General features: G+C 50.1%; 1 protein-coding gene across 1 annotated transcript in view; it reads right to left on the bottom strand.

The window, feature by feature from the left end:
* Positions 1-12,949, bottom strand: part of LOC147693179 (uncharacterized) — a 708,628-nt gene that overhangs the window by 229,790 nt on the left and 465,889 nt on the right. The window contains 1 exon segment of the mRNA XM_086939582.1: positions 5,522-5,537. Coding sequence (XP_086795708.1) covers positions 5,522-5,537 — 16 coding nt within the window.

The raw sequence follows: 12,949 nt of genomic DNA, 5'->3' as shown, positions 1-12,949 counted from the left end.
AGATGAGATCCCTGGCCAAACCGTTTATCCCCAGGGCTGTGACACGGTCGACTAGAGTGACATGGTCGACCGTGTCAAAGGCCGCTGACAGATCCAAAAGGATGAGGACAGCCGCCCCTCCCTGATCCATGATCGCCCTGATCTCATCAGAGGCCTTTATCAAGGCGGTCTCTGTTCCATGCCCTTTCCTAAAACCAAACTGCGTTTCGTCGAGAAGTTTGTGGGTCTCGACGAACTCTGAGAGCTGTCTATTCATCAGGAATTTGCATACTTTGGCAGGAAAGGGCAGACACGCAATGGGTCTATAACTGGCGACAGCTGTAGGGTCTAGGGAAGGTTTTTTTTAAAAGGGGTTTTATAACAGCCTTCTTCCATATACTGGGAAAGTGGCCTGTCTGAAATGCAGTATTGCAGATCTCCATGAGGGGGCGTGAGATCACTTCTGTGAGTTTTAGCATCACAGAAGGAGGTCAAGAGTCCAGAGGGGTGCCCGACTTGATGGTAGAAATGAGTTTAATAACATCATCATGTGAGGCAGGTGAAAAACATGGAAAGGAATCAAGATTGTGATGGGAAAGTACTTCTTTCACAGTACCGCCTCTGTGTTCAGTTTTGATATCCCCTTCAAATGATGCATATATATCTGCCACCTTTGTGGTAAAAAAAGTAGATAGTTCATTACAGAAGGTCTGTGAGGGCTCGACTCCAGGGCCAGTGGAGGGGGTGGACAGAGTCGTGACAACAGAGAACAGCTCTCTAGCAGAGTTAGCAGCGGTCTCAATTTGCGCCAAGAAGAAAACCGTTTTACGGGCAATAATCGCCTTTTTATAGATCATAAGGGCATCTTTATAAGTTTGTCTGGCTATGGGGCAGTAAGCTTTCCTCCAGCGCCTTTCTAGATTCCTACAGTGTTGGCGGTGAAGTCTAAGATCTTCATTGTACCAGGCGGCCGAAGGAGATGCTCTGTTAGGTCTCGTGAGTTTCTCAGGGGCCACTAAGTCGGCGGCACTTCGGATCCAATCCTGGAAATCTGAGGCTGATAGTGCAGGAGTATTTCCTCCCTGAGGACAGGAGGAGGCCAGGGAATCTAGCATCTGAGGGATGTCTGCGTTTTTCCAAGCACGAGTCCCCACCCTAGTTCGGGGCCTGGGAAGTGAAGGGTACGCGGTCCGTATATCTAGCTGAAATATAATAGCCCTGTGGTCTGACCACGTGATGGGAATGATGTCCAGCACAGAAATGTCAGGATCATTAGTGAACAGACCATCAAGGGTGTGTCCAGCTTGATGTGTGATGCCCTTAACTAATTGGTGCAGTCCTAGGTTAGAAAGGTCAGTAATGAGTTGAATAGTATCAGAATTGTCCTGCTCTTCCAAATGGAAGTTAAAATCTCCCAGTATCGTATATTTTTCTGAACCTATAACGTTATCATTCAGGTCAGAGAAAGTAGAGAGAAAAGAGTTACGGGGGCCAGGGGGTCGGTATAGTATTATACCCTTTAGAGCTTGCTTGGGGTTAATGCTGATAGCAAAGGCAGCTGATTCACAATTGGCAGAGTTTATGGGGTCGAGTGTGGTACGATATTTGTCCTTGTAAATAATTGCAAGGCCACCACCTCTTCCTATAGGCCTGTCGTGTCTAGCGACGCTATATCCATCAGGGGTAGCGTCGCAAAAGTCCGGACCTGACCCGGCATCTGCCCAGGTCTCAGTGGCAAATAATAGATCCAGGTCAAGGGCGAGAATGAACTCATTAATCTGAAAACTATGACATGGGAGTGAGCGCGTATTAATGAGCGCGGCTCGACAGCCCTGCGGAGGAGCGTTATCTGGAGCATGTGGCGGGACATAATTAGGGTCTAGATGGGCTAGTAAATGAGATTGGGGGAGTTGGTAGCTACAACCTGGACACGGGGAGGGGGCGAGTGCCCATCACAGTAGTAAGAGAGGCAGTAGTACAGTCGTGATGTGTCTTACCAGGATTCAGCTCTTTTAAATAATGAGATGAGTACAGCAATCGGGGACCAGGGGTTATGGCCCTGGCCCGAGTTCGGCCGCGGACGGGCGCAGACGGGCTTGGCTTTGGCGCGGCTTCGGCGCGCACCCACTGCGCCAGCCCGCTGCGCCGTCTGGATACGGTGCTCATTTATAGGCCGTGAGGAGGGTGGGAGGCCGGCGCGACTAGAGCGCAGCCCCAGCCCACACCCAATATGGCGCCCGCCGCCGCCTAGAATCAACAAAGCGGCTGGCGAGGCGGAAACAAGAGCTGTAGAGCATGAGGAGGGGGTGTCAGTGTGCCTCTACTAAATTCAGTGAATAAAAATGCCCCAAACAGTTTTCAGCATGAAGTTTAAAAGATGTTAAAAACGAGTATCAAATTGTTAAAAAGCAGCAATGAAGATTCTGACACAAACTAGCTCGCAGCCCTAGCGCTCACACCAGGGAGAGCACAATGGCAGCGAGCGTCGAATTCTGACAAACTAAATACTCTGGGAGGGCGGGAGGCCGGCGCGACTAGAGCGCAGCCCCAGCCCACACCCAATATGGCGCCCGCCGCCGCCTAGAATCAACAAAGCGGCTGGCGAGGCGGAAACAAGAGCTGTAGAGCATGAGGAGGGGGTGTCAGTGTGCCTCTACTAAATTCCCCTTATCTATAGTGAATAAAAATGCCCCCAAACAGTTTTCAGCACGAAGTTTAAAAGATGTTAAAAACGAGTATCAAATTGTTAAAAAGCAGCAATGAAGATTCTGACACGAACTAGCTCGCAGCCCTAGCGCTCACACCAGGGAGAGCTCAATGGCAGCGAGCGTCGAATTCTGACAAACTAAATACTCTGGGAGGGCGGGAGGCCGGCGCGACTAGAGCACAGCCCCAGCCCACACCCAATATGGCGCCCGCCGCCGCCGCCTAGAATCAACAAAGCGGCTGGCGAGGCGGAAACAAGAGCTGTAGAGCGTGAGGAGGGGGTGTCAGTGTGCCTCTACTAAATTCCCCTTATCTATAGTGATAAGGGGAATAAACCACTATATAAAGTGGTTTATAATGTTTAATCAATACGGAGAGAGAAAGTTATTGTTTTAGTCCTGATAAAGGTCGGTCCTCAATAATTCTTTACCACCGAAACGCGTCAACGTCCATTCTTTCAGAATTGGTTATAGCCAGGAACTACCCAATGTCTAATTTGATGATGAAATAATAGACTGATGGTGTTTATGTATTGATTCTTGCTGGGAATAACTGCTCTTTGATGAGTCTAATGATTTTACACAGTGCTTTTTCTCTCAGGTTTTTTCTTTAATAAATATTTTTTTATATATTTGAACATATGTATTTTATCATTGCGATTGTATTGTCTTGTCGTCATTTTTTTATGTGATAATATTTTTTAATACATTTTGTATGCATTGTATGGATTGAAGTCTCATCTTTTTGTTACATGCGGTTGTTTTTTGGGTTCAAATTTGAGTCCTCTGGTTTGATCAGTATAAATGTGGATATATGTATGTATGATATAGCATTACACACTTGATGAAAGGTAGACTTGTGTGCATATCTAAGAGATTCTTCTTTTTATATTTGCCACAAAACTGTCTCCAATGTTACACATACATGCGTCATGAAAACAATGTTCGCATGGCATCAACCTATAGGAGGGCGAAGACCTGGTTCCGTCCTCAAGACTCTTGTCCCCAAGTTCAGGGAGACCAGATGAGTGGCGCCCCCTGGCGGTGACTCCTATGAAACCATGTAGCGCACCCCTGTAGCATTACACTCAGTGAGGTCACTGGGGATCACCTGGGGTCATTAGGGGGTCACCGGGGGCCACTGGGTGGTCACCGGGGGCCACTGGGAGGTCACCGGGGGAAAACAGGGAGGTCATCGGGGGACACTAGGAGGTCACCAGGGGACACTATAGGAGGTCACCAGGGGACACTGGAGGTCACCAGGGGACACTGGGAGGTCACCAGGGGACACTAGGATGTCATCGGGGGCCACTGGGAGGTCACCGGGGGAAAACAGGGAGGTCATCGGGGGACACTAGGAGGTCACCAGGGGACACTAGGAGGTCACCAGGGGACACTAGGAGGTCACCAGGTGACACGGGAGGTCACCGGGGGCCACTGGGTGGTCACCAGGGGCCACTGGGAGGTCACCAGGAGAAAACCGGGAGGTCACCGGGGGACACTAGGAGGTCACCGGGGGACACTAGGAGGTCACCAGAGGACACTGGGAGGTCACTTAGAGGTCACTTGGGGACACTAGGGGGTCACCGGGGGACACTAGGGGGTACCGGGGGACACTAGGGGGTCACGGTGGACACTAGGAGGTCACGGTGGACACTAGGGCATCACCGGGGGACACTGGGACGTCACTTGGGGACACTGGGAGGTGACAGGGGGACACTGGGAGGTCACCGGGGGACACTGGGAGGTCACTGGGGGACACTAGGAGGTCACGGAGGACACTAGGTCACGGAGGACACTAGGGATCACCGGGGGACACTGGGGGATCATCGGGGGACACTGGGAGGTCACCGGGGACACTGGGAGGTCATCGGGGACACTGGGAGGTCATCGGGGGACACTGGGAGGTCATTGGGGGACACTGGGGGTCACCGGGGGACACTAGGAGGTCACCGGGGGACACTGGGGGACACTGGAGGTCACGGAGGGACACTAGGAGGTCATCGGGGGACACTGGGAGGTCACCAGGGGACACTGGGGGTCACCGGTGGACACTAGGAGGTCGTTGGGGACACTGGGGGCCACGGTGGACACTAGGAGGTCACGGTGGACACTAGGGCGTCACCGGGGGACACTGGGAGGTCACTTGGGGACACTGGGAGTTGACCGGGGGACACTGGGAGGCCACTGGGGGACACTAGGAGGTCATCGGGGGACACTGGCAGGTCACCGGGGGACACTGGGGGTCACCGGGGGAAACTAGGAGGTCACGGAGGACACTGGGGGTAACCGGGGGACACTGGGGGGTCATTGGGGGACACTGGGAGGTCACCGGGGACACTGGGAGGTCATCGGGGGACACTGGGAGGTCATCGGGGGACACTGGGAGGTCACCGAGGGGCACTTGGGGTCCCCGGGGGACACTAGGAGGTCACCGTGGGATTACTCTCGGTCTAAAGCCCCTGTTCGAGCAGTGAAATGTCTGACGCTTTGGATAACCCTCCCTCGAGAGCTCCTCAGTCTGAGGGTCCCCCCGCCCTGAGGACCCCCCCAGCCTGAGGGTCCCCCACTTCACCTTCAACAAGACCATGACTTCGTCTAAGACGGCTGGGACTCAACCCCGACAGGAGCTGACCTCAAACCCCGGCCCTACTAACACCGCCGACCCTTCCTTCCCATTGTAGCGCTCCGACGGCCCTGAGGCGGCAGAAGCGCTTTACAGACAAACTGAATCACATGAAGGGATGCGGAGCATGGGGGGTGGTAGGCACCCAGAACAGGGAGGGAGGCGGGGGGCTGGAGGGCAGGCACCCCGAGGACGGAGGAGGGGGGCTCACCTCTGGATCCTGCATCCTGTCTCAGTGCGTGATCTTGGGCAGATTCCCGTCCGAGGGTCTCTTTCACTGAGGCTCAGTCTGTCCGGAACCGGAGCAGCGTCGACTCACGGACTAAGAGGGGGGGGTCCGTGCGCCTGCTGCACATGCCCCGGGGGGAGACACTCTCAGCAGGAGGAGGAGAGTGACGTCACTGCAGAGAAAGACACTACTATAGAGACACTACTCCCTGGTTAGAGGCTAAGAGAGATCACTACACAGAGAGAGAGAGACTACTATAGAGATACACTACCCATTTATCTTTTATTTATTTATTTATGCGTTTTAATTTAGCGCGGACTTTACCCGAAGGCGTCAGAGCGCTTCACAAAAGGAACAGAACTGAAACATGAGGAGAACATTACACGTGAACAGATTACAAAAGCAAAGGTTAAATTACATACGGTAAAGTGACAATTGTGAGCAAACAAAATACATGAGGTAGCAAAAAGTGCACAGGAGGACAAAGTGACAAGTGTGCAGGTTACAAGAGAAAACAAAGTACAATAGAGGTATAATACTGCAATAAATGGCAGACACTCAAGCACAAGAACAAACGTTACGTAGGCAATGGTGGCGCTTGTGCAAGTATCAAAAGCAAACAAAATGTGAGAGATAGCAAACAGTGTGTTACATGAGAAAAGTGGCGTGTGCATGTTACAAAAGAGAACCAAACACAGGTAGAAGGATAATACTGCAATAAATGGCAGACTCTCCAACCACAAGAACACACAGGGAAGGAGGCACTTCCATAGTCATGGAGAATAGAATTTTCAGTAATAGGAGGTCTTTCTTCAGATAATACAGAGGGCGTGAATTACTTTTGGAGGTGTCTTTGGAGGAGGATAACTTTTGAGGTCCGTTTAGAAGGCCTGGGAGGAGGCGGTGGTCTGGAGCTGCGGCGGAAGTGAGTTCCAGATTCTCACTGCGTTGCCTGAAAAGGATTGTGCCATCGATCTTTCCTTCTTGAAAGTGGGAGGTTCAAGCAGTAAATTTTCCGCATTACGAGATGGTCTAGAACCTCCAGAGAGTTTCAGTTTATTCGCCAGGTAGCGAGGAGAGGAGGAGTGCAAGGCTTTGTGGGTGATGCAGGCAGTCTTGTAGATAGCTCTAGCCTCGATGCGAAGCCAGCGAAGGGAGGATAACATCGGTGTGATGTGGTCGCTCCTTTTGGCCTCATAAATGAAACGAGCTGTTGAATGGAGAACAGATTTAAGGGGGGACAGGTGGGATTTGGGGAGGCCAGTAAGAAGAGAATTGCAGTAGTTCAGACTGGAGAAGACCAGCAATTGCACCAGGGTTTTATGGTCTTGCTCCGGGAAGAAGCGACGAATTCCCCAAAGGCGCAGTTGGTATCGAGCAGACTTTGCAATGGAGTTGATGTGGGAGATTAGATTGAGGTTTTTGTCGAGTATGACACCAAGGGATTTTGCGCTGTCGACAATGATGGGTTTATCTGGTCCATCTATGATTGAACCGGAGAAGGAGAGGAGGAGGAGGAATTCAGTTTTGGAGGGATTCAGAATCAGTTGATGAGTTGACATCCAGTTTTGAATGGAGTCCAGAGTAGAGCTTAGGACGGAGAGATCGTGAGTGGCGGCAACCTTGAGGTAGATTTGAGTGTCTTCTGCGTAGAGATGATAGTGGATCCCGGATTTACTTAGGAGATTTCCCAGTGGTTCTACATAGAGATTGAACAATGTGCGTGCAAGTATAGAGCCTTGAGGAACACCTTGACCCACCGCCAAAGGAGATGAAAGAATGTCCGCTATTTTGATCATTTGGGATCTATCAGAGAGGAAGGAGGCAAACCATTGAAGCACAGTGCCCTTCGTGCCCAATCTCTGTTGCAGAGTGTTGAGGAGAGTGTTGTGATTGACAGTGTCAAAGGCTGCAGAAAGGTCAAGGAGAATCAGAAGACAAGACCCCCCCTGAATCGAGTATCCGCAGCGCGTCATCAACCACTTGCAGCAAGGCTTTTTCAGTGCTGCAGTTTTGAATGAAGCCGGACTGAAGATGGTCAAGAAGATCATTGTCCTTGATATGACGAGAGAGTTGTTTCGCAACACATCTTTCTGTGATTTTCGCAAGAAAGGGTTGGTTAGTGATAGGGCGGAAGTTGTTGAGGTCATTCGCATCAGCAGTGGGCTTTTTAAGCAGAGGGGTGACCTGCTCAGTTTTGAAGGGGGCAGGAAGGGAGCCTTGACAGAGGGAGAGGTTGACCAGAGTGGTCCAATAGGAAAGGCAATGGATGTAGAAGTCAATGGCAATGGCACTAGGGATGGGGTCAAGGGAACGGTTGGAGGGCTTTGTTTCGCGTATGCACTTGAGGAGGGCATCTTCAGAGATGGGGTCAAAGTTCTGCCAAATGGCTAGTCGCTCCTCTGGAGGGGTAGGATGAGCGACCTGATCCACCAGAGATCACAGAGAGAGAGACCGTTCTCCATCCAGCTGAAGAGGGGGATGCAAATGATGGCAACGAGGCTCTTGTGTATAAAGTAATGAATGAAGGGCCCGAGGTTCATTCTAATCTTACAAAAGACTCCACGTTTAAACGTTTCAAGTGTGGAAGCCCTAACCAACCAAACAACCCAAACTGAGACTCCTGAAATGAGTCCTAAAGCCATATTGTATGCTGTGCCCTTATCTTTTAGCATAAAGCATATTGATGCGCAAGTGGATGCTGTGAGTAGCAGCATGCCTGAGGGTGACACTGGCATTGGTGGGAAAAACCTGATGGTTTTAGCTGGCTCTGGTTCTCTATTTACTCTCGTTGATGGCACAATCGAGAGATTCATGGAAATTGCCACCCGATATTAACCAGGAGGGGTATGATGGTTTGAAGAATAATCTAGTTACACTGCCATGATCATTCCAAGGGGAGAGAGAGTGCGTAATAGTTATGTAGCCAAATGTGTGGATAATCTTTAGGGGGTGACGTCAAAGTGATTTAGGAATTAGATTCAATCACAATTCCCCTGATCAAATTCTTTTTATTGCCAATGTAGGGGATGATAAGGAACTAGTCAAAGAGGTTCGTGAAGTGTTCAGAAATGAGCTTAGTCTATTGAAGCATAAGATTATCTTAAAACAGAATGGGACACCTGTGCCACAAAAGGTAAGGAGAGTGCCAATTAGTTATTGAGGAGATAGAAGCCTCAGAGTGGTTTTCCCCTGTGGTGTTAACTCCTGGAGGACAATGTCACGAAAGTATGAATGTGTGTTGATCTGACAGATCTCAATCAGTGTATCTGGGATGATCATCAACCTTCGCTGAATATCACCAAAGCTTCGGCCTTATTTGAGGATGGGCGTATTTTGAGTGTGATGGATCTTTCAGCCGCTTACCATTTAGTGCTCCTCCACAAAGATTCTAAAGCCCTCACATCCTTTGTCACACCTGTGGGGGCATTCAAATTCGTAAGAATACCATTTGGTCTGCCTTTAGCAGCTGCTTGCTTCCAGGGATGTATGATAGAAGTGCTTAAGGGGGGTGAATTGGTCACGTTCTTTCAAGATGCTTTATTAATGAACAGGAGGGACAGACAAAGTCATGACATTACGCTGAGAGAAGTTCTGACCAGGTTAAAAAAAAAGAGTAATTAAACAGCAGAAGTGCGAATTTGGTGCGTGCACAGTTCCTAAATGGGCCATACTATATAAGGTGATGAAATCAGTCCCAAATTGGAATCGGCGAACGCTATTATCTCAGCACCCTCTGCAAGTGACAAGGATCAGGTCAGGTAATTTTTAGATCTGATGTAGTATTACGCCAAGTTTATCCTAAATTGTGCTAGTGCAGTACAAACTTTAAGTTCACAGCTGAAGAACGGCATTCGTTTTGATTGGTCCAAAGATTGTGAAGAAGCTATTAATAGCATTAAGGGAGAGATTGTCAAGAAGCCAGCTCTTGGACACATCAATGTTTTTAAGGAAACCATTTTGATGACTGGCTTTTGCACCCCTCTTCCACACACGACTGGAGGCCTCACTGTTGAACACACTTCGGGTTTATTCACAGATGAAATCCTATGCCAGGAGCCAGACACAAACAGCTTCTCCTGTGCTCCTTACCCACTTTAGAATGTTATCTATATCATAAACATCTCAACTGCTCTCATTCTGTCCCCTTGAAAGATGCAAGTGAACACACCATAGGAAAAGCATTATAAAACATCCCCTTCTCTTCACAAACAACTTCCCAAAAGGACAACAAGAAACACAGACAGCACCAACAATACAGAGACGAAGAAGGAACCCCATAAGCACAAGGAAAACAGAACCTGACAACCAGACTAACCACACACAAAATCCCCTAACTACCCAGGTGATTTGTGAACTCTCCTCTCCCCTGCCACCACACGATCATGGCCCAAACCATGAGCAGTCCTGGAAACAAGGTCCTCTCTGGCACCATGTCCCGCACCAGCTGAGTTTGCTGAAAAATCACCATCATCATCCACCCCAACACTTGACTCTCACCCCCTTCTGAAACAACGCAACACTCAAGTTTCATGTTTGATCATTGTCCGACCTCACCCAGTTGCGTCCCACAAGCTTAACTCTGTAAGGACCCTGAATCTTCAACAGACCTCAACTCACATCTCCAGGCATCACCTTCACCCAATCTCCCACAGCAATCACACCTCCCATTTGACCATAGCTCTCAGTGCTTACCACCTCCTCACCACGTCTGTCTCTCAACCATGAAGGAACCAACGTTGTCCCTGGTTTCCTTCCTCTCATGATCTCAAGGGAGTTTTACCAGTGGCAGCATTGGGCACGGTGCGATACGCCCACCGCATGTCCTTCAACACATTCTGTACTCAAACCTGTCTTGATACCTAATGGCCTTATTACGGCTTTGGCGGTCCACATGATATTTTAATCTGATATTAATTGGTCATGAGTTGTGTCTGAGGAAAACGATTATGGCATGCAGCCGAAATAAAGTATTTTTTTAAGCCTGTAGTATCAGTTCAGTGTATAATATAGAGGCAACAGTAATAAAAGCGTGAATACGATAAAACAATGTACAATATTATGTCACACATTCGATAATTTGAGCAATCCGGAGCAAAAATTGCAGTCACTGCGATGCACGTGAAAAAATATTTCAAAGAACTAAAGGAAGGGGAGGGCCAGTGTTCTCGTCCTGTATCTATCATTTTTCAAGTAGGTTACTTTGGACCAACGCTATGTATGTACAGGGTGACAATGTGATGTAAGAGGGCAGAAGCGCTGACGAATCATGATTATGTTTTGGGGGGGTGCTGTTGGGGGGCAGAAGGTGAAGAGTGTAGCAGGGTGACTGGACGGTTCCAAGTGACCTGTTGTGCCTGTCCCTTCCTGTTCTTGTGATGGCCGAATGCAAATCCGGTAGTCATATAAGAGTATCTGTAATTTTAGCTTCAATTGCAGTGAGGTATGGTTTCCAATCGGGGGGATTGGGTGTGATCAGGCGGCCTGTATGGTTCCATGAGAGATATCCAATTCGGCTAATAGGGCTCTGCGTCGGTCGATGAGTCAAAACTGAGTGAAAGGGGCTAAGTGCGATTTCCAGCACGTGGCTATCCTACGCAGAGCAATCACAATTGCCAAATCCAGGAATTTATTTAGGGTCTTACGTTTTGCTGTACGTGAGATAATCCCCAACAGAAAGTGCAGACCGTCCAGCGCATCCGCCCTGCCTGTAGCCTCTGCTAAAGTTTCGGCTACTGTCACCCAGTTTGTCGCCAACCGTGGGCACGGCCACACCATGTGCATGAAGGAGGCCTCAGTGTCACGACACCAGTGGCAAATGTCCTGGGAACCAGGGTACATCGAAGCAATTCTGTAGGGGTGAGGTATGTATGGTAGAGATAATTAAATTGGGTGTACTGGAGCCTAGCGTTCACTGAGATCATTTTTGGGATTCCCTGATATAGCTCCCATTGTTTGCCAGTTATTGTTGTCGAGAGTGCCCCATTCCAATAAGCCCTGAATGCTGTGAGAGGGAAAGCACTATTCTGTTGTATTGAATTGTAAAGTATTGTAATGGCACATAAGGTGGTGCCGTGTTCAAGTAGTGTCTCAAAGAGTCTGTATGTCTCAGACCCATCTTGTGTCCTGCCCCATATCTTGTGTACTTGATGTGTGAGAGATGCATGCGAAAGAAATGACCCAAGGGGATCCCTTAATCATCCATCAAGTTCTCGAACGTGCATAGAATCGAGTCAGAAAATAAGCCTCCCCTGCCAACGGCCACTCCCGCCTCCCAGTTGCGCTTCCCTCCCCCTTCCCTATTTAATGGCGGCTTGGCGTGCCAAAGGCAAGTCAGTCTTTGCCTGTCCGCGATCCAACTGCGCCCAGCGCCCGGGACTCTGGATCTCCGGCAATCTGTTGCGAAGACCCAGCTACCCTCCTCGCACTCAACCCCGGAAGGAACAACAACTGCCAGCGGTCAACGCCAAACACCATCCACAGGCCAGCTCTCCTGCCAACAATCCTTCACCATCCACAGTACCCCCACAACCGCCTCACCCACGCTGGACACCCGCACCTCCAAAACCCTCAAGTGCATTCTCCTCAACGTGCGCTTTCTACACAGGCACGCAGTAGAGATCTGGGACCTCCTCGACACCCTCTCGCCAGATGTCGCCTTCTTCACGGAAACGTGGACAAAAGCCACCTCCGCCCCCCACATCCCCACCACCATTCCAGATGAAGACAAGATCCAAAGTAAGGAGCGCCCCCACTGCCCAGGAGGGGACTCGCCATCGCACATAAGAGCTCCCTCCGACTCTCCAGCAGCTGCTCGAGCGATTCCTTCTCCAACACCGAACACCTCCACTTCCAGATCCAGACTAGCCCCAGAACCACATTGCACCAGAACCACATTGCATCAGAACCACATATTGCGGACCCTCACTAACAGACCCCCTGGGCCTCGTGCCTCTTTCGCCACCACCATTGCCGACCTCATTGCACCCCCACGCCATCGCCTCTACAGATTACATACTCATTGGAGACCTGAACTTCCACCTCGACAACAGCAGTGACCCCGACTCGACAGCACTGCTGGACAACCTCCCCAACCTCGGATTGAAGCAGCTCGTCATCACCCCCACCTACAAAGCAAGACACATCCTCATCCCGATCTTCGTAGGAGGGACCCAAGTCCACTTCAGCCACACTTCGCAGTCACCCCCGGGACAGACCACTTCTCCGTACACTTCTCCTTCAACATCACCACCGAACACAAGCCTGCCCCGCTCCAGTCACAAAGGAACTGGAGCAAGGTCACAGAGGAGCACCTCAACTCCACCCTCATTCACGACCCCCCCTCCGCCATGACTGACGTCAACTCCGCAGCCAAGGAACTACACTGCTGGATCTCTAGCTGCACAGACA

The sequence above is a fragment of the Lissotriton vulgaris genome, chromosome 9, assembly GCF_964263255.1.
Source record: "Lissotriton vulgaris chromosome 9, aLisVul1.2, whole genome shotgun sequence".
Classification (NCBI taxonomy): domain Eukaryota; kingdom Metazoa; phylum Chordata; class Amphibia; order Caudata; family Salamandridae; genus Lissotriton; species Lissotriton vulgaris.
Note: the sequence above shows the minus strand (reverse complement) of the source record. Positions and strands in the feature narration are given on the sequence as shown.